At 44.2% G+C, this 24,492-nt stretch overlaps 1 protein-coding gene across 2 annotated transcripts; it reads right to left on the reverse strand.

Moving 5' to 3' along the window:
• Nucleotides 1-141: 141 nt before the first annotated feature.
• Nucleotides 142-22,925, reverse strand: SDR16C5 (short chain dehydrogenase/reductase family 16C member 5). 2 transcript variants are annotated; one of them, XM_034966119.3, is made up of 7 exons: nucleotides 20,646-22,925; nucleotides 16,611-16,957; nucleotides 12,736-12,867; nucleotides 9,271-9,370; nucleotides 7,019-7,163; nucleotides 5,940-6,065; nucleotides 142-1,937 (listed from the first exon to the last, which is right to left on the reverse strand). In XM_034966119.3, exons 2-7 carry the CDS (start codon nucleotides 16,941-16,943, stop codon nucleotides 1,844-1,846), a joined length of 930 nt encoding a protein of 309 aa, XP_034822010.1. In that variant the 5' UTR covers nucleotides 16,944-16,957; nucleotides 20,646-22,925; the 3' UTR covers nucleotides 142-1,843. The 2 variants fall into 2 exon arrangements, with proteins under 2 accessions (XP_034822010.1, XP_003823279.1); XM_003823231.5 differs by having other exon boundaries at nucleotides 20,658-22,923.
• Between the last annotated feature and the right edge of the window lie 1,567 nt (nucleotides 22,926-24,492).

The following is a 24,492-nucleotide window of genomic DNA, read 5'->3' on the forward strand; positions in this document are numbered from 1 at the left end:
TGAATTTGTTTAGACAATTTTATGGGTATTTTAAAACCACAATTGAATTTCAGGTCTTTGTCGCAGTCCAGCCAAGATGCACTCCAATTAGAAATAATTGCTATTAATGCTGTTATGATGTGGGGGATGCCTGCAGTGCTCCTGGACCTTTGTTGTACTGAATCCCCGAAGAGTCTGAGCTTTATTCTTTAACTAAATAGACAGGACCCTAGAAGATACGCTTCTGGAATTGTAATATTACAGCAATATTGTGCTTCTCTCTTAATTAACCTTGTTAACCAAGGATTTGGAACATCAGTGGGTGACTCTGAGAGGGCCTTTGATCCTCTCAGTATACGTCTACAGTGGAATAAGATGTCACTGTGAAATAAAACGCCTTTATTCTTTGGCATACACCAAATACCTTTATCATTCTTTGAGTAATGATTGACAGTCTCGTTTAATGAAATAACGTTTGTCAAATACTTAATTTGCTGCCGGGCACAGTAAATGTTAGTTATGATTGTTATAATATTATCATAAAACAAGTTTTTTTTTTTTTTTTTTAAGGTTTTCTGAATGGAAAGGAAATACAGATCAGGGCTGTCATGTTCGTGCAGGCCACTCAAGGTAAATCAGACCATAGTGGATTCCAGAGTTTACACCCCCTGAGACTGCTGCCCCTATGACAGCATTTTACCCCCAAGATAGTCAAATTCTCAATTCTTTAGACTTTTACCGGGTCTCCCAAGGTACCGCTCATCCCCTCCTTGCTCCCCACAAGAGGGAAGAGACAAAGGCTGCTGTTTCTCTTGCAAGGCTGCCCCCACCAGCCTGAGAAGGAGTTCCAGGGATATGGTAATTAACATATTTTTCTTAATCTTGCTTTTATAGTTAATCTCCAAAGCATGAAAGCACTTTGCCAGTTGATTAAACTGTAAGAATACAATAGATCCAAAGTGAGGGCAGCACTGATGAATATAAATGCATAAAATTGCCCATTCTGCAGGAAAATGCCTCAACCTGAATCCCAACTTGAAATACTAAGTTGAACACTTAACTTTAATTGCACGAATATATTTTTTGGATCAATAGATAGCAAAAACCTAACTTGGTATAATTTCATCTTCAAAGTAAGAAGCAACCACTCTTTGATCTCTTCTAGGAAACAAAAGTGATTCTATTTAACAGTTTGGTCTAGGATCACTGCCTATGAGGGGGCTTCAGGGAATGCCCAGTAATGCTCTTGGGCACAATAGTGCTGGATGGGCCTTTAGCCAGACTGCCACTCGGTCTGCGTATCCAGGGCATTCAGAAGTATTTGTGTAGCTGTTTTGGAAAGAAGGGCACTGGAGGCGGGCCTTTTCTACGTTAGGTGGTACAGGTTCAAAATGGCCAGAGAGGATAGCAAGGGGGTAGGAATCCAGAGCTGTGTGTCCTCTGGAGAGAGGGCATTCTGGCTGGATACCCACATGTCCTCTTTGCCCCTCAGCCCTGCTCCCCAAGGTAGGTCAACCACAGCCGCTGGCTCCATTTGAGCCACCTCCCCAACGACCAAAGCTCAGGGCAGCTCATGGCCATGGCTTATCACTTTCTTACATCTGTGGTAATGGAAATGACAAAAATGGGCTGTCTTTATTTTTGGAAAAAAAAAAGAAAAAGAAAAAACCAAAACTCAACCAAATAGGTGATAGCAACATTATTTTCAAACACATTGATTGAAAATTCTAGTCCAGATAACAGAATAGGAGTGGTACTTGTGGTCTCCAGATATATTCCACTGTCAGACAAAAATACTTTTCTTCATTGAAGTACGCATTATGTAACACTGTGTATCAGATGACCTTAGCCATAGAGTTGGTCTTTAGAGCTTCTTCTTTTGGTCAACAAAGCCATCCATTGCATGAAGGATGCCCAAATAGTCAGCTATAAGCAGTACTGTCTTGAGGGGCAAAAAGCTAAAGAGAACACAAGAATAAACTTTATTATCATTCATGAAAGCCTCTTTACCACCTCTACTGAAAAGCAGTGTCACCTCTTGTGGCAGATGAAGTCACTCACTTATGCACACACTATGCAGCCTGAGTGCTACCCACCTCAGGGTCGCTATCGGGGGACACTCGCCCAGGGCCTTGACAGGTCTTGTGGCTTAAGTTATTCAATTCACTTCTCATTTTGGTTTCCAAAGCATCACTCCACTGTACAATGACACAGAGGAAGCAGTGAAGTCTTGTCGTGTAGGCATGCACTTTGGGGGCAGATGAGCCTGGCTGGAATCCTAGCTCTGTCATTTGCAGTGCCACCTTAGGCAATCAACTCAGCTCATAGACCTCAGTTTCCTTAACTGTAAAATGAGGTCATCAGTCTGCCTTTCTGGCGCTACTGTGAGGATGAGATGCAATAGCTCCTCAAACCTTGGGCAAGACCCAACTAACACTGTCCATCTTCTCCATCCACGCCTGCCCCTCTGCAAAGCCATATACATGCATGATCATCATCCCAACAGAGCACTCTGCTCCACTGGCCTTTGCATTCAATACTGCAGAGCAAGGAAACAAAGCAGGTACGGGAAACCTGAGACTCATCCTAAGGTGGGGGTAAAGGAAAGGACCCCATGCTCCTTGTTCCCCTGTTTGGGCACCCCAAGATCTCCAGGTGGTTCATCCCTTCCACAGCTTCAAGTCTCTGGTCAAGTACTACCTTCTTTATGAGACTCCCTCCACCCACCAAACACCATTCTTAAAATTAAATCTCACCGGCCGGGCGCAGTGGCTCACGCCTGTAATCCCAGCACTTTAGGAGGCTGAGGTGGGCAGATCACAAGGTCAGGAGTTTGAGACCAGCCTGGCCAACATGGTGAAACCCCATCTCTACTAAAAATACAAAAATTAGCCAGGTGTGGTGGTGCACGCCTGTAATCCTAGCTACTCAGGAGGCTGAGGCAGGAGAATCGCTTGAACCCGGGAGGTGAGGGTTGCAGTGAGGCACGATTGCGCCACTGCACTCCAGCCTAGGCAACAGAGCAAGAGTCCGTCTCAAAAAAAAAAAAAAAAATTAAATCTCACTTAGATGTGGTGGCTCATGCTTGTAATCCCAGCGCTTTGGGAGGCTGAGGTGGGAGGATTGCTTGAAGCCAGGAATTTGAGACCAGCCTGGGCAACATAGCAAGACCCCATCTCTAAAAAAATAAAAATAAATTAGCTGTGCATAATGGTGCACAACTATAGTCCCAGCTATTTGGGAGGCTGAGGTGGGAGGATGGCTTGAGCCTGGGAGTTTGAGGCTGCTGTGGGCTATGATCAAGCCACTGCACTCTAGCCTGGGTGACAGAACAAGACCTTGTCTCCAAAAAAAATTAAAGAGTAAAATTAAAAAAAACAACAACAATGTAAATCTTGGCCGGGCGCAGTGGCCCACGCTTGTAATCCCAGCACTTTGGGAGGCTGAGGTGGGTGGATGACCTGAGGTCGAGAGTTCAAGACCAGCCTGGCCAATGTGGTGAAACCCCATCTCTACTAAAAATACAAAAATTAGCCAGGCATGGTGATGGGCACCTGTAATCCCAGCTACTCAGGAGGCTGAGACAGGAGAATCACTTGAACCTGGGAAGGCGGGGGTTGCAGTGAGCCAAGATTGCGCCATTGCACTCCAGCCTGGGTGATGAGCGAAACTCCATCTTAAAAAAAAAAAAAGAAAAAAAAAGTAAAACTCAACTTGCACCCATCTACCTCCCACTGTGGGGTTTCCTTTTTTCCCTTTCCTGCTTTATATTTCTTCAGAGCACTTATGGTCTTTTCTTTTACCTTACTTTTTTGTTTGTTTCTTTTCTGCCCCCTCACCCCACAGGAAGTGATTTCCACATGGGCAGGGACCACTGTTTGTCTTGTTCTTTGTTGTAACCCTAAGCGCAGATCCTTGGATGGTGGGTGATTCATGACACACAAAGCACTCTCTGAATATTTGCTGAATGAATGTTTGGTGGAGTGTTTGATGTGATTGCCTTTACTGATCTTCTTCACCTTGCCTTTAGCTTACTCAGCAGCTATCTAGCCCTCTCTCAAAACATGTCCCATAACTAGTATTGCATAAAATTAAACATAATCTCCACAGTTATTCAAAGTAGAAAAATTAAGTTCTGTGTTCTTACCATTGGCATTACTATACTATAATCTGCTATCTATTAAGCAAAAAGAACTTAGTGTGTTGTGAATGCACACCCTGCCCAATAAACAGTGCATTACACGAATCTACAAGCTACGACAAACATTGTCTCTACAATGTAAATGAAGAAGCCAAGACCTGGAGAATAAAGGGCACGCTCAGAGTCACAGACTTAGTGAATAGTGGGATCATAAGCCTGAATTTCGAATTGCTTGTCAAGGATCCTTTGCTCTGTCCCACATAGCCTCAGTTAGGCATTCTGACCCGTCCTGTGCCAGATGAAGCCTGGAAAAATGATAGTATGCAAGAATGACATTTGGTTCATTGCACAAAGTAGATAAAATTAGCTAATGAGAAAAGAAATTTCTGTACACAGGATGGACAATGGCTGCTGGCCATGTAGTGGATGTGAGGTATAATATCTATCTTCAAATAACTAGGAATTGTCATTGGCAAGACTGATGGAATTGCACATGGAGCTGGGGGAGAAGCACAAACCAATGAGGGGAAGTTCAAATGAGGCAGATTTCAACTCAAGGTGCTTCCTCACACAGCAGAAAGCCCAGTGAGGAAAGATTTAATTAGATGACCTGTTACAGTCTAGAAAATGAATTGAGATAACAGGAATCAGCAGCTCACCACTATCCTTGTAACTGGGTCAAATGTTCATTCAGTGCCTATGAATTTCAGCACTGAAACTCCATGGAGAGCAGGGAAGGGTGCACAAGAATGTTTTTTGCACTTTTTTTTTTTTTTTGAGACGGAGTTTTTGCTCTTATTGCCCAAGCTGGAGGGCAATCGCGCGATCTCAGCTCACTGCAAACTCTGCCTCCCTGTTTCAAGCGATTCTCCTGCCTCAGACTCCTGGGTAGCTGGGATTACAGGTGTGCACCACCATGTACGTTTTTTATTTTTTAAGAGACAGGGTCTCACTCTGTTGCCAAGATGGAGTGCAGTGGTCTGATCATGGCTCACTGCAGCCTCAAACCCCTGGGTTCAAGCAATCCTCCTGCCTCAGCCTCCTGACTAGCTGGGACTATAGGTGTATACCAGCCTCAAACTCCTGGGCTCAACCAATCCTCCTGCCTCAGGCTCCTAAGTAGCTGGGACTACAGGGGTGCACCACCATGCCTGGCTTATTTATTTATTATTTTTGGAGAGATGGGGTCTTGCTTTGTTTCCCAGGCTAGTCTTGAACTCCTGGCCTTAAGCAATCCTCTCACCTTGGACTCCCAAAGTGCTGGGATTACAAATGTGAGCTGCTGCTCCCAGCCTGTTCTTTTGCTTTTAAGAGGTGGTTTTAAGTTTTTTCCCTCAAATTCTTTAACCATCCTAAGAGCTCAAATTTATTATGTATTGCTAATTGTACCCATACCACAAATTTCTATAGCACTTGGCTTACTGTCTGGCCGTGACTTTGGTACCCTGTACTTGAGGAGGCATGGATACAATATCTATTCCAACAGGATTATTTTATCATGAGCACAAGAAAATCTCTCCTAAAAAAATCATTTTGATCTTTCCATCTATCAGTACATCCACTTCTTTTTCAGAATAATTCGATACTAAGGTGGCAGGAAGGATTAGACTCCATTTTCTTGACTCATGGCGGGCACTGCAACTGTGTAAATTTGGTATTGTGTCAGCAATGGGCACAATGATAGGACTAACAGGGCTTAATAGAATTAAATTAATGAATTTTAATTTATCAGATATTTTTAAAGTGGTTTCTCCTGGTGGGATTTGGAGTAAACTGTAGACTGGCATGTTAGGGAAGTAATAGAAGCTGATTTAATTACCTTTTAAGAAACATCATGAAGTATAACAACTTTGGCATATACAAGTACATTTTTTCTTGTAGAATAGCTTCTACTATTTTTTCAACTGCATATTTTGGTTCCAGAATTGGCAACAGAGAAGGACAGCTAGGATATAAAATGACAACAATTAAAAAAAACCCTGAAGGCCAAATTCACAAATAAAGACAATTTTTCAAATTAGGGATAAAAGGTTTTAAGACGTTATCATTTATTTCTTTCCTTTTCAATTTCATTTATTTTTATATTTACTCCTTTATTATCAATGTGTCAATGCAGTAAGTAGTAACATAACTAAAATATGAAATGAAAAATTATTATTAATACACTGATATTACAATATACATACACGTGAAAACATATTAAACAAATATTCCAAATATTTGTAAGGCAAGTTGTTGAAAACACATTGCCTGTAGTCTCCATGAGATACAGAATTGGGCATCTGTGACTGCTACGGACTGGGTATTTGTGTCCCCCCAAAAATTCACATGTTGAAGCCTAAACTCCCAATGTGACGGCATTTGGAGGTGGGGCTTTTGAGGTGTAGCTAGGTCACCAGTGTGGAGCCCTCATGAATGGGATTAGTGCCTGTCTGAGAAGAGCCTGTCAGCACTTTGGTCTTGGACTTCTAGCCTCCAGAACTGTGAGAAAGGCATTTTTCTTGTTTAAGCCACCTAGTGTATGATACTTCATTATAGCAGCTCCTTCTATATGACCAAGACAATGTCTCTCCAATTATTTCTAGTCCTCCTGGAATCAGAGAGGGAGCAGAATGGGATTGGATGGCAGGAAGGGGATGTGGCCCTGAGAGCCTGGGAAATGGAGGAGCAGATCCAGGGCCTGGGGGAGCTGAGAGACACTGCCTTGATAAACCATTCCCATTCAACTTGGTATCCTTCACACAAACACATACTAAGAAAGACAGAATTCTAAAACCATTTGTAAATCATACTGAATCCCAGAACAATATATTTTAAACAACTTAAAAAAAAGAACAAAATAAAATAGCAAAACATTTTTAAGAGTGTAGATTCTTTGAAATTAAAGGACATACTTACCCTGTAGTACAACCTTCAAACATTCCAGTTTTTATAAAAAAGGGGCACACAATCGTGGTTTTGATCCCCTTTTGTTTTTGGACAAATGTTTCTACAAATACAGATTCAGCAAACCCAAAGGCTGCAAATTTACTTGCACAGTAATCTGAAAAAGACAAAGCATGATAACGTATATTCCAAAGTTTTAAAATGGCATTACATTAAGGTTTACCCATAACGCTAACAGCGACAGAAAATAAGACAATTTCAGAGTTCTCCTTTTGTGTAATCTTGGTCTACTCCCACTGGAAGAAGTGAGCAGGGAGTGGGAAGGGACATGGTTAACTGAAGATCAGGGTCAGTTGACAATGACCAAGTAGAGCCCAGCACAAGAAGGGCTGCAGAGATCCTGTCTCAGGTCACACTGCTGGACTTTACTTACAAGTAAATGCATTGTGAGCCCCTGTGCTAGTTCTTACATGATGCCTTGTCTCAAAAAATTGCAATCCCATTGGGGCATGAAGACATTCAAAAGAAGAAATAAAACACTAAGTGATATAGGAATCTAGGCAAGAGAGGCCAGCATGGGTTGTGATTCTCAGATGAAGTTTTCTTCCAACTATAACTCTTTCCTTCACTTCCAGAAAAAAAAAAGGGCTTGGTAGCTTCAACCTCCACCTCTTAAATACCTTGAAAATGTAGGGTGGGGGCAGAGGAAGGAGTGGAAAGTGGCATTTGTGTCCATTTTCAGCTTTTTGTCTTTAATCATACCTATTTTAACAAAACATCTGACTATTCAGTTGACTAAGTGAAGAAGTTTGGAGAAGAAATGGCATTGAGGTGCATTAACACTTTCCTTTGCCCCACACATTCAGAGGAGGCATATTTAAACTTGCTATGTTACGGTGCAGCTACTGCAACTGGCAAGAGCCAGTTTATAAGCGCCAGGCGTGGGGTTGTCCAGCCCTAGTGCTGTCCAGACAGTGGGTCAGAGGCTAGAGACTGGGAAGGGGGATGAGGAGTCCAGAGCAGCTTCTAGGGTCATTGGAGTCATCAGATATAAATGCAGCTGAGTCCCTTGACCCCTGAGATTCTGATGAGCAGATATGGCCCATGACCCAAGGAATCTGCATGCTAAACTGGCACCCCGGTGGTTCTGATGCAGGGGAGTAAAGACTCACACGGTGGGAAATACAAAAGGCTTATACTTGTTTCTAAGATGAGCTGCAGGTGCGAGAGTCCTGTATCTCAAGACAGGAATGTTCTGTCTGAAAAGGATTGATAAGGAGCTGTAAATATACCTGAATGATTTCAAAGGCCCGTGACAACAGATATATAAGAGGGAGGTAAGAATAATACCTGATAAGTTCTAAGAAGGAGAGAGGAAGGGAAGTCCTGGGTCATAAGGAGGATAGACTGGTGATATTTGGGGTGACTGGTGGTCCTGAAAAACCTATTCATGTAATAGATATACTGAGCTAAGACTGGTTTTGTGAATCTTGAACTACGCCACTTTGCTTCAAAAGCATTAGGAACCACCCAACTGGCAAACTGGCTTATCTGTTATCCAAATGTTGCTGCTACAGTTCTGTTGGATGAGTTTTAGCAATGTTTGTAAGCCAGGACTTGGGACATTTCCTCTAGGGGATGCTGTGGTAGGTTAGGTCAAGGTTTCTATTCCTTCTAGAGCCAGCTCCCAAGTTGGGCCTCCTTGGTTGAGGGTCTTGAAGGATCTCTTTGCCCCCCCCCCCACTGCTACTGTCAAGTCAGTTGGTTGTTGCAAGGGAGATGAAAATGCCCACCACTTCCTGCAGGTCTTCAACCAGTGGAAAAACAAAGCAGTTAACTTTAGGTATCTTGAGGTGTAGAAACTTTATCCAAACTCACAGCAGTGGGGAGACCACTTAAAGGAAACTTCAGGAGAAGACAGGGTCATCCTCCTTACCATCTGTGACAATGTCAGTGTGAACTTTGGTGGACAGTTGTTTTGTTGATCACTTGTGCAAAAAATTTATCAGTGAGGCCTCTCTCTCTTTTAAACACAGGGGACTGCATAAGACCTAATGATTCCAAAGGGCATAGTCCAATTTCATGTAAGTCTATCTGATGGGCAGTTTTGCTACACGATGAAGTTATCAACCACTTATTGACTATACTTTTTAGTTTATTATCCTTTATCTTAGGGCATCAAGTCAGTGCTAATTATTCAGAGCTATTGTGTAAGTTAAAGCTATAGGGAATTTTGCAATTGTAAATTGCTATGTTTTTCTTACCTGCCAGCCCGTTTACTCCACTTAATCCAGCTGAACTTGAAATGCAAACCAAATGTCCATGGTCATTAGCAATCATAGCAGGTAGAAAGGCTTTATAAGTCTAAGAATACAAAGGAAAACTTTTAATGTTTAATGCCACATTGTATAATTTTCTCAGATATTTATATACTCATTGTGATTAAAAAATCTTTTTTTTTCAGCCTGTAAAATATCTGAAGGTATGGGGATATAAAAACTTAAACATCTGGAAAGTAATCATTTTAACTTATTTAACCTGTTAAATCAGTTTTTTATGGCAATTCCAGTATTATTAAAATAATTTATTCAGACTTACGTTTTTGCTCATATTTGACTTTTAACGACACAATATTAAGACAAGAATTGAAGGAGTAAATCTTTGTTGTGGCAGCCACAACCCCAAACCTCACAAACATGATGCTTTAGATTTAGATTGCCTTCTCTCTGCTTAGCTTGATTTTGAGTTTCAAATTTTCCCTGAACATTGTTCACAGGACATCTGGCTGTTGACTTCAATTTTAAAAGAGCACTTTGTTTTAAACTCATCTCTTATTTTTGTTCCATTTCGTAAAACAGAATATCTATTAGAAAGAGGGCACATCTGTATTCTGTCCAACACCTTCACCCTTGATTGGGGGCCTGGAGAAAGAAGGTAAAAGAGACAGAAATGAGCTTTTAAGGAAGACACCTTCTGCAGCAAAGGAGTAACTAATCACACCAAAGACAAGGAGGTGAGAAAAGGGATCTCTTACAAACGCCAAACCTCACTTGTTTGCCTGCATTGCAATAAGTCTCAGAGAGAAACTAACAGGTAGAGAGAGGTGGGAAATCAAAACAAAGCAAAAGGAAGCAGTGCAGCAAACACTCTGGGGTCTGCCATGAGTTGGGACACTTCTCAGTAGGGACACTGCCTTTGAGAGCCCAGCCTTCAGGTAGCTCTTGGACGCTCCAGCAGTTAAGTCACTGTCTTTGTGCCTGGCAATGTGCAGATGCTCAAAGAATGTACATGAACTTGCCCAGAAGAAGTAAAGGGAGTGAGATGACATGAGGAGTGGTAGGAGCCAGGGAAACACCAGCATTGAAGGAGGAGGAGGAAGAGGAAGAGGAGGTAGAGGAGGAGTTGGAGTTGGAGGAAGAAGAAGAAGGAGGAAGAGGAGGAAGGAGGAGGAGGAGGAAAGAGGAGGAGGAGGAAGGAGGAGGAGGAGGAAGGAGGAGGAGGAAGGAGGAGGAGGAGGAAGGAGGAGGAGGAGGAAGGAGGAGGAGGAGGAAGGAGGAGGAAAGAGGAGGAGGAGGAAGGAGGAGGAGGAAGGAGGAGGAGGAGGAAGGAGGAGGAGGAGGAAGGAGGAGGAGGAGGAAGGAGGAGGAAAGAGGAGGAGGAGGAAGGAGGAGGAGGAAGGAGGAGGAGGAGGAAGGAGGAGGAGGAGGAAGGAGGAGGAGGAGGAAGGAGGAGGAGGAAGGAGGAGGAAGGAGGAGGAGGAGGAAGGAGGAGGAGGAGGAAGGAGGAGGAGGAAGGAGGAGGAGGAAGGAGGAGGACGAAGGAGGAGGAGGAGGAAGGAGGAGGAGGAAGGAGGAGGAAGAGGAAGGAGGAGGAGGAAGGAGGAGGAGGAAGGAGGAGGAGGAAGAAGAAAGAAGAAGGAAGAAGAAGAAAAGAAGAAGAAAAGAGAGAGAGAGAGACAGACACCATGAAGGCACCTGGGGAAAAACAGAGAGGTAGGAAAAGAACACAAAGCCAGGCCAAGCGCAGTGGCTCACACCTGTAATCCAAGCACTTTGGGAGGCTGAGGCGGGCGGATCACAAGGTCAAGAGATGGAGACCAGCCTGGCCAACATGGCAAAACCCTGTCTCTACTAAAAGTACAAAAATTAGCTGGGTGCGCCTGTAGTCCCAGATACCTGGGAGGCTGAGGTAGGAGAATTGCTTGAACCTGGGAGGTGGAGGTTGCCGCGAGCTGAGATCGCGCCACTGCACTCCAGCCTGGCGGCAAAGTGATACTCTATCTCAAAAAAAAAAAAAAAAAAAAAAAAAAGAACACAAAGCCATGGGAGTGGAGACTTCCAGGGACCATGGTCTTTATCTTCATTCCGACTATATATGAGTATAAGCAAGCACCAAGGAGAGGGACATTTGGGACAAGATAAATCATTTGCAGTAGTTCCTGTAGGAACATGGTAGCCACTAAATTCTGAATCTTTCCATTTTTCTCCTGAAAACTTTACAAAACACCAAGAATAGCACCAGCACCATTACATTTTTGGTGGAAATAGGGGACAGAAAATCTACAAATTCCAAATTACATTTGAAGGCTGCTAAAGAAGAGTTGGGTGGAAAGATGTGAGGAGAATGGAGGAGGAGCTCAGAAATCTCCAGCAAAGACTCCCAAGAGAGAGCCTTGCCCAGGAATGACGAGCTACGAGCAGGGCTGGAACCAAACAGGTCAAAAGTCCTGTGATCCCAGCACTGTGGGAGGCCAAGGCAGGCGGAACACTTGAGGCCAGGAGTTCAAGACCAGCTTGGCCAATGTGGTGAAACCCTGTCTCTACTAAAAACACAAAAAATTAGTTGGGTGTGGTGGCGTGCACCTGTAATCCCAGCTACTCAGGTGGCTGAGGCACGAGAATCGCTTGAATCCGGGAGGTTGGAGGTTGCAGTGAGCTGAGATCACACCACTGAACTCCAGCCTGGGAGACAGAATAAGACTCTGTCTCAAAAAATTAAAATAAAATGATAAAGTAAAATAAAAATACAACTTTTAATAAAAGCTGGGAGAGGCAGCAAGAGGTTGCATGCATAGTGTGGGGAGGCCTGAGATGGCTGGTCTCAGCAAAGGCCAGAAACATGCAACTTCTGGAATTGAGTGGGTGGCTTTAGAAGTCAGGACTGTGCTTTTAGCGCTGGTAGCAGGTGGTAACCCGGGTTACCAGTGGAACCTCTAATTTCTCTGGTTGGGTACTAACTAAGGTGACTATAGGTTTTGGTTTGCCCATAACAGACCTGATTAACACTTGCTCATTAGTAATGCTGAATTTCACTTCCAAAAGTGTCCCAGCTTAGGCAAATGACAAAGCTACCCTGGTCCTGTCTAAGTGCAGTTGCTCGCTATGTAGCCTGGAGCAAATCTTTTAAGTTCTATGATCCCTTATCTCACCGAGCTGTTTTAAGGAAAATATGTGAGCCACCTGGAGTATTTCCTAACATTTGCAGCTAATCAATACATGGTAGCAGGACCATGAGGACAGTTCTGTCCTTGTAGAATTCCCTAAGCAGAGGTCCTGGGGGCTGTAGATTAAGTGGCATCAGAAAAGGACAACTGCGTAGAACGGGACAAGTCCAAAACTGAGAAGTCTCTGCTTTACTTAGAGGCTAATAATATTGTAAAAGAGCAAGAGGAAAACAGTTCTAAATGCCAGAATAATTTTACATTTATGATGAGAAGAAACAATTATTACCCATAAATGTGCTTTGAAATTCACATCAAATGACTTTTCCATAAGCTCATCTGGACAGTCAAGGAACTTTTTGCCTGTTACGATTCCGGCATTGTTGATTAGGATGGAAACATCGCCGACTTCTTTTTTAACCTGAATTGAATAAGAGCAACACCACCAATGTAGTAATTCCTTATATGGGCTAGGTTTTATTTTCCCAGAGTTTTATGTTTTTTTTTATCCTGGTTAATTCATACTGAGTTTATGCACTCTAAAAATACAGCTTGGGGCCAGGCGCAGTGGCTCACACCTGTAATCCCAGCACTCTGGCAGGCCGAGGCAGGGGGGTGACTTGAGGACAGGAGTTTGAGACCAGCCTGGCCAACATGGCAAAATCCTGTCTCTATTAAAATTACAAAAATTAGCCAGGCATGGTGATGCGTGCCTCTAGCCCCAGCTACTCGGGAGGCTGAGGCAGGAGAATTGCTTAAACCAGGGCGGTGGAGGTTGTAGTGAGCCAAGATCACACCACTGCACTCCAGCCTGGGTGACAGAGTGAGACTGCGTCTAAATAAATAAATAAATAAATAAATAAATACAGGTTGGTTTATTTCCATTGCTGAGTCTACAATGCACCACACACCAAGTTTTTTTTTTTTTTTTTTTGAGATGGAGTCTTGCTCTGTCGACCAGGCTGGAGTGCAGTGGCACGATCTTGGTTCACTGCAAGCTCCGCCTCCTGGGTTCCCACCATTCTCCCGCCTCAGCCTCCCAAGTAGCTAGGACTACAGGTGCCCACCACCACACCCAGCTAATTTTTTTGTATTTTTAGTAGAGACAGGTTTTCACCGTGTTAGCCAGGATGGTCTTGATCTCCTGACCTCGTGATCCACCCGCCTTGGCCTCCCAAAGTGTTGGGATTACAGGCATGAGCCACTGCGCCTGATCTCCAGAGATCAAGTTTTGATGTGCTTTTCCCATTTTTCTCTTCTTAAAATGAGTCCATGTTCAAAATGCTACTTTCTGTTTACAGTTAGAGCTGTTCTTCTACTCAGTGGTTAGTAACTTTGTTCTGTGCTCCGTATGCGGCATTTCATTTTAATCAATATGATGGGACATAAGAATAGCTTCATTATAGCCAAATGTGACATAGATCAAGACCTCACACACATGGAGAAGGGGCTGGATTAGGGAATAAATGGAGGAAAAGAGAAAATACAGTCATAAATCACTTAACAATGGAGATACATTCTGAGAAGTGCATTGTTAGGTGACTTGGTTGCTGTGTGAAGATCACAGAGTGTACTTAATAAACCTAGATGTGTGCCTACTACACTTCTTAGGCCATATGGTAGAGCCTATTGCTCCTAGGCTACCCACCTGTACAGTGTGTTACTACACTGAACACTGTAGGCAACTGTTAACACATTGGTTAAGTATTTGTGTATCTAAACATAGAACATTGGGACAGTAAAAATACTGTAATAATCTGTCCCATAATGTGGGACCACCATTTTGTATATGGTCCATCACTGACCAAAATGTCATTATATGGTGCACGACTGTATATATTTTAAACACACAGCACAGATTAGAATCTGTCTGTCCTGTTTTCATCAACTGGCTGGTTTTCTTCTTTCCAAGGATGGACTTCCTGAACTCAAGGCTAAGCTATGGCCTAGGGATACAAGCTTTCAAAGTTATTGGAGACTCAGCAGAGACAAAACGCTGTCATATCACTCTGAAAGCTTTCTCTTTGATTGCTCGTCTAAGGGCTACTTCTTAAAAACTCTCTGGTATTGGCCGGGCGCGGTAGCTCACACCTGTAATCCCAGCACTTTGGGAGGCCGAGGCGGGTGGATAATGATGTCAAGAGATGGAGACCATCCTGGCCAACATGGTGAAACCCGGTCTCTACTAAAAATACAAAAATTAGCTGGGCGTGGTAGCGTGCACCTGTAGTCCCAGCTACTTGGGAGGCTGAGGCAGGAGTACCGCTTGAACCCGGGAGGTGGAGTTTGCAGTGAGCCAAGATCATGCCACTGCACTCCAACCTGGCGACAGAGCAAGACTCTGTCTCAAAAAAAAAAAAAAAAATTATCTGGTACTTTCCTTTCTATCCAGAATAAAAAGTGGAAATGGTGGGTTTATAAGGATGGGGAGTAATTTCCTTCCCCTGAATTCAGAGGAGCACGTAAGTAATTCCCTCAAGACCCCACAGTGATAAAACCTGAATAATAAGCTAGTAATATGACATGTTTGGCTGTTTCTGAAGTCAAGCACCTGGGGAAGAACTAAATCACAGTTACAGGGGAAAGGGAAGTAATTATTTATAGAGTGCTGCATACTAGTTTATCCCATAGCTAACAATCTTCATTGTTTGAACATCAACCGGTTATTGCTTAAGGCTGGCCAGATAAATTGTAGTCAGTGTAAGTCAACATGCCAGGTGATCAGTGCTTAACTTCTAAGTAGCTGAATTTGTGAGATCAGCTGTGCTTGGAAGAGTGGGCCCAGCGTAGGCCCGAGCAAACTTGTCAGGTGTGGATCTCCAGCCTGTACTGGGCAGCCTGTGTTTGGAGATGGTGGTGGCAGAGCACTAAAATGTAAAGACAAACTTGAAAGTCATAAACTTATCTGCCAGGGACCTGCAAACCTTAGCAAGGAAATCCTGATTGAGCCTAGAAGCTAAGGAGCAACTTTACAATGTAGTCAGGCTGCTCACGGCAGGCTTGGTTGGTTCTTCCCTTCTCAATAAGTTGGGCAATTCTGGGAGGCACAAAGTGTCCCAGGAGAATGATGAGTGAAGTACTCAAGCCAATATGAGGACACAAAAATCCTTAGGCCGGGCACAGTGGCTCATGCCTGTAATCCTAGCACTTTGGGAGGCCAAGGTGGGTGGATCACCTGAGGTCGGGAGTTCGACCAGCCTGACCAACATGGAGAAACCCCGTCTCTACTAAAAATACAAAACCATTAGCCAGGCATGGTGGCACACGCCTGAAATCCCAGCTACTCGGGAGGCTGAGGCAAGAGAATCGCTCGAACCCAGGAGACAGAGGTTGTGGTGAGCCGAGATGGTGCCATTGCACTCCAGTCTGGGCAACAAGAGTGAAACTCCATCTCAAAAAAAAAAAAAAAAATTCCTTGTGAGGGACGGGCACGTGCCTCTATGATGGTAAGAAAATCCCTACCATCTTCATGTCAGAGCTTTGGTTTCCTGAAAGCTTTATGTGTGTATCTGTATAAACCCCAAAGAAGAAAATATAGCTGAGTCTTTAGGTTTAATAAAAGATTCTGATTGTCTTATGACTACTTAAGAGCAATACACATTCGAACGTAGGGTACTGTGGTGGAGTGGACACAGCCTAAATTTAAAATCAGACAGAATATGGATTCAAATCCTGCTTCCATCACACACCAGGTCTGTGACCGCTGGACAGGTTATTTAATGTCTCTGTATCTCGAGTCTTTATTCTTAAAGAAGGATGCCTCTATCCCTCCATTAACTTACACTGTAATAGGGGCCGGTATGGTCCGTGCAGTGTAATGTTAGAAGCAGGTACTCAGGTGTCAATAGATGCAAGTGGCAGCTATAGTCTTGCTGTTTACTAACTGTGTTTCTTAGGGCAGCTACATACCTGCCCTAAGCCTTAGTCTCCTTACTTATGAAATAGGGATAATAATGGGTTTTACTTTATAAGGTTATAATACATACATGGTAGTTAGTACAGTGTCTTTGCATACAATAAGAATTCAAAAATCCCAATTCCCATTCTCCCATAATCTTGTTTACATTAAAGGGACACTGGAGACAGGCTAATAGGCACTGAGAAAGGCAAGTGAAAAAGAGCGTGATGTGTATCAAATTACAATAGTAAACACACAAGAGTTACCTGGTCAGCTACTCTATACACTCCTTCCTTTTGGCTGCAATCGCAGGTATAGGCGTGCACTCTTGTGGCTCCAGCTTCCCGAGCCATCTTACATGTTTCCTCATTCCCCTCCTTATTGATATCCCAGAGAACAAGAACAGATCCCAGCCGGGCAAACTGCAAGGCTAAGAGCCTTCCGAGTCCACTTCCAGCACCTGTGATGAGGACTATTTCACCAGCAACGTTCTTCCGTGGCTTTGGGAGTAAGGCAAAAATCATAGCCTCCAGAAGACTAAACAGTGATTTTCCTAAGAAAATGAACAGTTTCTTTGATGATTGCAGGTTGAAAGACATGTTCTGGCTGACACCTGTGAAGAAAGACAGATTCACATGAAGACTTATTTGTCCATTTCCTCTGAGTTGTTTACTCCACGGAGCTCCTATTTTCTGAAACAGTGAAAGTAACTGAGATATGTGATTTAAACAGCTGTCCTGGTAGCAGACTCTGAATTCAGAAAGGGGGAGGAGGAAGCCACAGGGACTATACTTATTCAGCTTTCTTACTTGGCCCCAGGCTCAGCATGTTATCTGCATGCCTGCTATGTGCAGTACACAACAGAAATGTTTGTTAACCAGGAACTGTAACCACCACACCCAAATTTAACACAAAGAATAAGTTCATTATTGCTCATAGTTAGCCTTTCTTCATAATAATCATGAATCCTGTTGGCTGATTTTATGTTCAAAGTCTTGACCACATCACAATGTTTATAACATCATTACTACCTCTCTGGCTTTATGTTTCTCTCCTTTGATGTTTGTGCTTTCTCATTTGCATTCTCGTTAATTTTGCATTACTATTTAAAATCTGAGATTTGAGAGGAAAATGTAAAGTCCTATTTGTAGAAAGCATTTGACAGGAAGTAACCAGATGTTCTAGACCTTTTCCGACAGATTTGCAATCAGCACCAGATAGCCCTTCTCTAGGCTCTGAGGTCCCCGCGCCAGCGGCTCTATATCACTTACCACTCTGTGTGATTAAAGGTCACAGGCGAGGCAGACCTGGACTCCTGCCCTGCACTGCCTCTGCCTACCTGTGAACCCCATGGCGGGGGTTCTCTTGGCCTTACACTGGGCCTTGGTCTCTTCATCTATATTGGTCCCGTGGCATAGGGTGTTTTTGCAGATGAAATGAGAATGTTCCATGTATGACCACAATGCCTGGCTTATAGTCAGTGCTTTACAGATGTTATCACATTTCTCAGATTCATAGTGCTGCCCACCAACAAGGCATCCACTAGGTCTGCTGAATGAATAAAAGGCCTCCCCTTGACAAACTCATACAGAGCTTAGTGCTTACATCCTGCTACCAGTTACTCACACTTTAGTATGAATGAGTATATAAGGTGTGCTTTACTAACCACTAGCTGAGAAAGAAGGGAAGGTCTTATTTCCTTCAGGATGGGAACAGAAGACATATTTAGCAGAGAGCATACTGTGCTGGGGGTGGGAGGCTTCTCTGAATGGGGTGTTTAATTGAGAGGCTCAGACAAAGGCACAGGTGTGAGGAGACAGGAGGGGAGTAATGAAAAAACAGCAGGTCTTCACAGTTTGGCTGAAGTCAGGCTAGTTGCGGTTAATGAGTAAGGGTGGATAGATTCATCTACAGGAGGACTTGGTATGTGGTCACACCCTTAGGAAATGTCAAGAGTCGATGCAACCTAGGCTGTTGTTCCTGGCTTATTGTACAGATGAGACTGAAGATCTAAGAGAAGATGTATGTGACTTGTTCAGGGTCCCTGTGCTGGTTAGCTGGTGAGGGCCAGATTGGTTCATGTGTTATGTTTATTGAGTATCCACCCTGTGCTGGTTCTATCTGGGCACTGGGGCTGAGGGGATGGGCAGCCTCTCATAATCTCTGTGCAGGTGAGCCAAGTAATCTAGTTGAAGAGACGTATTCAACAAATAAATAGATCATTATAAGCCATAGTGTTATAAAGAAAAGTGCAGTGTGCTATGGAGAGGATGATCGGAGAGCTGATTCAGATTGGGCTTGGGAGAGGAAGCAACAGACGTCTGCTGGAAAGTGACCCTTTGAGTGGATATCCAAATGATGATGGTGGGAGGTAGGGATATTGAGCAGTAGCTTTCCTGGCAGAGGGACAAAATAGTTTGTTTTAAGGCAGGTTTGACCTGTGTGTCCAGGGCTGTCCAGAGAATAAGAATGCTTGCTCTAAGGAACATGGATGCTCTGGTCAAATGAAGAACGTTTTCATCCATGCTTTGATGAAATAGACCTCAAACTCTCTGTGATCTTTGCTCTGATTTACATTCACAGAGTAACTTTTGGATGATTGATCAGGCCTCTCAGGCACTGCAGGTGTCCTGAAAGAGGACTCTCATATCAAATACATGGAGCCTGTACCTGTGGATCTGCAAGGATGAGGGTCAGACTGTGCACACAGTAATGGGAAACCCTAGGCACCCTTCTCAGACAGCAGCCTGGGCATCGCCAACTTTGGAAAATCCACACCGGGAGTAGTTGGTCAGACCACCACACTCCCTTTTATATCACTATGTGAATTCACATAGAGGGACAGAGGTCTACTTCTCCCATCACAGGGCTCCAGCACCTCAGCAGTGGCCAGAAGTCTCAACATCGACCTGGGTGACATGAACGCTCTTAATGTCAGGACATTCTAGATTTCAGTGTTCCACTGTCTCAATGTTGGCTTGATGCAAGACCTAAAATATGTCCATCTTTTAACCCTGTCTTGGCAGATGCTTACTAGATTTCTAAGAGCTTGTCAGCCTTAGTTACCCCCCTTCCCCAGTTGAAGTTTAGGGTGCCTGCTGGGTACCCACACAGGCAATGAGGTCTAGAGGTTAAAGTTTGGGTTGGAATTCCAGATATATCACTGATTTTCCCTGCAACTTTGGTAGAAATGATTTAATCTCTTGTGCCTCAGTTTCCTCCTCTAAAAAGGGAGTTTCTAATAGTGCATATGAATACTTACCACACAGAGGAGCTGTGAGAATTAAGCCAGTTTATATAGGTAAAGTTTTAAGGAGCATTATGTGGTCACTACTAGCTTGTGTGAAACCTTCGAACAAATTAGAAAAAAAAAAAAAAAAAAAAGGCATTGCCCTGCACAAAGTCCTCTGCGGGGTGCAAGGGGTTGGGGAGGGGGTGCAAGAGGAGCTGTTTGGATTTCAACACCTGCCAGCTTACATGTCTCCCCCTCTGCTCCTCAATCCCCATAATAATGTGGCACAGCCATAAAACATGGAGGCCTTTCTAGAACAGTGCCAGGCACAGAATGACAGCAAAATAATTAATGGCTAGAACTTCCACTGGTCCTGTTAAGCATATGAATTAATAATCCCTGGCTATATCAATTAAATATGGTTATAGTAAACTTATAAACAAGAGTGAATGTACGGTTCCATTTTACTGCAAAGACTTTCCTAGAATGTTACGGAGCGTATACAATTTAATCTGGCAGAAGTCTTCTAGGTGTCCCTATCTCGCGGCCTACCCAATCCAAACAGGCGCCCTCGGCTTCCCATACCAGTGCGCGGCAGCAAGTCGGCTCTGGTGAGGGCACCCGGACGAAACGGGAGGGCAGACAGACTGACAATCACAGCTTGGGTTGAAAGGGGTGATATGGGGGTGGATATCCACCCGGAAGGTGGATGCACTGAGCAGCAGAGAGCAGGGAACCTGGGCAGAACGGACCGAAGAAGAGGGTCCAGGGAGGCATCCTGCCCTCTGCTCCGGGTGGGGAGGGAGGCTGGCAGCTCACCCCCGGGGGCAAGGGGTCTGCGTTAGCCGTAGCCACGGGAGCCCGGGCTTCTGGGACGCTCAGCCGTGCGCTACCCGGTGGAGCTGCGTTCTCACCAGCTCGCGGGTGGGTCCTGCCGCGGCTCAGCGACCCGCGCCCCCTTGCGAGCGACCCAGCGTGAAACCAGCCCAAAGGGCCGCCTCGCCCGACCCCCGCCAGCGCGACCTCCTCCGGGAGCCAGCACCCAGGACCGACGACCTCGGCAACTTACCCGGCAACTTACCCAGGACACTCTCCCTAGCTGTCCGCGGAGAAGCCGGCCTCGTCTGCCCCAGGCACCCGAGTCCCTGGCTCGGAGCTCAGTGAGGTTCAGGTGTTTATCCAGGCGCCGCCCAAGTCCAAGGGCGGGACGGCCGCGGCAGCGCCAGGGGTGGGGCCGGCCGTAGCCCCAGCGCGCGACGTGGGCAGCACTCCCATCTTCTTTTTCTGGACCTGCAGATTTAAGAAGCTGGAAATTCGGTGGTGGAAACTGGATGCGTGCGCCGGATTTCTCTTAGGCTTAACGTTTCGATGCCTAGGCTGTACCCCAGATTATTAGATGGGAATTTCTGGGTTGGCAGGGGCCTAGGCATTAGCTAGAAAAGTTTCCCAGGTATTTGCAAGGCACAACCCCGAGGTTGGGAACCCTGGAATTAGAGAACAGAGCAGTATAGGCGTCCACGGGGGAGGGGCCAGGTCGTGTGTCTGGAGCCTGCAGTGCGGGGAGTTCTCCAGCAGCATCTGACTGCTCCACATGGGATCTTAAGTCAACAGCTTCCTTGCCCCTTGGAGGTAAAGGATGTGGGCGTGGGCTCGGAAGTCCCCGGGAAGTGGGTGGGGTGCAGGCAGGGGCGGGAGTAGGTGCGGCGCTGGCAGGCGGCCTAGGAGAAGAGGGCGAGGAAATTTGTTCTAACAAGATGAAGCCGAGAAATGAGGCTAGCGTAAGAGTCACCAGGCACTCTGACCCAATCAAGATATATTAAGCATCTGGGTGTACAGCGATCCAGAAGATACAGCGATGATATATCTGTCAAGAAAAAAAAAAAAAGGAAAAACATTCATTAATAAATCAATAAAAGAGTTAATATAAGCACAAGACACCACTGAGATGCTAATAATAGAGGGTGAACTTTTCTGGGGGCAATGAGGGGCAGAAATGACAATAAATTATGGGATGTTGAAAGAAAAACAGGGGAGTCATGATGAGATTGGGTTTGAAATTTATCCCGGGGCTGAGTAGGACAGGAAAAGTGGTGAGGGGTCGAAGAGCAGCCTTAGCCAGCCCATATCTGGGACAGATCTGGAGTAGAGGAACTGCACATTTGTTCTTTATTTGGGTGACAGAAGAAACAGGCAGGTCGTATAAGCTTGGAAAAGTAGGTGCAGGGGAAACCCTCGACTGTCTTTTCAGTACTTAAGAGGTTACTTGTGTGTTTTAGGCAGCAGCAGCGAGCTGTGGCAAGCTATGCGAGGCGTGTGGGAAGGCGAGTGGGTAAATGTGCGTGCATGGGTTTCAGGTCAGCCGTCACCACACAGCGACACTGCTGTGTGGGGCTCTGGGGAGTTGCAGGGCTTCTGAGGGAGAAGGGAGACACATTCATGAACAGTGCGGGTGATAGACATGCACCCCAGGTGCCTCCAGAGTCCACAACCAGCCTGCAGGAGGAGAGGCAGTTGGACTCAAAGGGCCTTCCAGAATGGGCTAAGGTGTGGAGGTGAGCAGCACCTGGGAGTGAGAGTGGACTGAGGCAGAGAGACGTCGGGTAATGGGCCCTTGATGGTGCAGCCTGCCTGCAAGAGTTCAGATGAGTGGACACTGGGAAACACCAGCCTCCTATTATCTTCATGGCTTCTCTGAGCAGAATCCTGGGCTGTCACTCTTCTTTCTGGTCAGAAGCCCTGGGTGGACCTCAAGAAAGAAATTTGGAGCATTATTAGAAATCTCATTAGTACAAAAGATGAGAGTGAGTAGTGGGGGATGCACCGGTGACGCAGTGAAAGAAGCCAGAGGCCCTGCTGGTTGGAAAGGGTCCTGCTTTGACTTGATGTGGGGGAAACTCAGAGGACTGACCATAATCCTGAAAGCTGGGAAAGGATTTCTAAAGGGTCTCTTTTGGCAAAGGCTAGGAATGGACAGTTTATGACAGAACATGTGTCATGGGCTAATAAACATGAAAAAGTGGTTTAATCTTATTCTCAATTTCTTTGATCTTAGGGCCAAAGAGATGCATATTGAAACATTTCTTACCTTACAAATTGAAAGTTTTTTTTTTTTTTTTAAAAGAATGCCTTCATATGGGGGTATAAATTATGCATTTCTGGAAAACAAATATGTATCAGGAATTAGAAAGGGATATATCCTCTGACCCAATTCCACCTTTATCTTTACCAAATACCCAGGTATTGTCTGTGGCCTTTCAGGAAGGGAAACTGGGTCACTGAGAGTCAGGGATGGGAAAGAGACTTTCCACTCCACTGAATCATGTGAAGTAGTACCTTTTTAGGAAACAAGTATATTAATCAAAATAAATTGATCTTTAATTCCTAAGAAGTATGTGCAGATGGAGTACTCTACAGCCGTCTTTATAAAATCATGTTTTTCAAGGGTATGAAGTACACTTCACAGAATATGAGTTTAAAAAACACAGTACAAGACTAAATATATTTGCTATGATCCTAATTTCTATGAAAATTTTATGTACATGCATTAGAAACACTGGAAGAGAGTTCACCAACATCTTAACATTTTTTGTAATATAGTAGTGGAATGTTGGTTGAATTTATTTCTTTGTATCTTTTTGTATTTTCCAAATTTTCCATTATGTGTATATCTTTATCTCATAATAAAAATGTTTCTGTGGCCACACATACACAGATGCTTCCATTCCAGATAGCACAGTGAGCATATGCATTCATATCCTATTTTCTTCCAAAATTCCATTGAAATAAAAGAGAAAATATAAAAATGCAAATAAACACATTAGTGCTAGAAAAAAGAAAGGAGCTACCAGTGAGGGTTGACTTCATTAAGCAGATGGATCCTATTTCCAGAAACCAGAGCAAAAGATACCTTAAGCTATGACACACAGAAGGTACTGCAAAAATGAGTCATTCTTCCCAACAGAAAGCCTGAGTAACCACAATTCAGTAAACAAACACAGAGTGTAAATAGGACACGGGACACTCAGATGGAATAAGAGTGTTAATATAAAAAACAACACTCTGAAGGTATTGAAATACAATATTGAAAAATTGTTTTGAAATTTGGGACTAGGCAAGGAAATATCATAAGCAAAGTAAGATGATAAACAACAGACTAGGAGAAAATAGTTTTGCATAAAGATTTGACCATTGATAATTGGTCATAATATATAGCATTTCTATAAACTGATTGAAATAAGACAGTGGGAAAAATTGATAAAGAAATGTATAGGCAAATAAATATAAATTACTGAAAATGCCTAAAAAGATGTGAAATTTCACTCATATTCAGGAAAAGGAAATTGGAAAAGGAATAACCTTTTTTTCATTCATTAATATCCACATATTAAAAAGTCAGATAAGAATTTAGGATTGGGGCTGGGCATGGTGGCTCATGCCTGTAATCCCAACACTTTGGGAGGCCAAGGCAGGCGGATCACCTGAAGTCAGGAGTTCAAGATCAGCCTGGCTAACATGGCGAAAACCCGTCTCTACTAAAAAATACCAAAATTAGCCAGGGGTGGTGGTGGGCGCTTGTAATCCCAGCTACTCACTAGTCTGAGGCAGGGAGAATTGCTTGAACCCGGGAGGTGGAGGTTGCGGTGAGCAGAGATCGCGCCATTGCACTCTAGCCTGGGTGACAGAGCAAGACTCCATCTTGGGAAAAAAGAAAAAAAAAAAAAAGAATTCAGGATTGGCAAGGGTGTGGGAACACAGACATTCTCAAACAATGTGGGGATATTTGTCTTTGAGTCTTTTATGGACAGTAATTGGGCAGTAGCTATCATAACTTTTGACTGCTATTTCACATCTAGGAATCTATCACATAAGAATATTGACACTTCCAGCACTCTGGGAGGCCGAAGTGGGTGGATAAT

The sequence above is a fragment of the Pan paniscus genome, chromosome 7 (assembly GCF_029289425.2).
Source record: "Pan paniscus chromosome 7, NHGRI_mPanPan1-v2.0_pri, whole genome shotgun sequence".
Classification (NCBI taxonomy): Eukaryota; Metazoa; Chordata; class Mammalia; order Primates; family Hominidae; genus Pan; species Pan paniscus.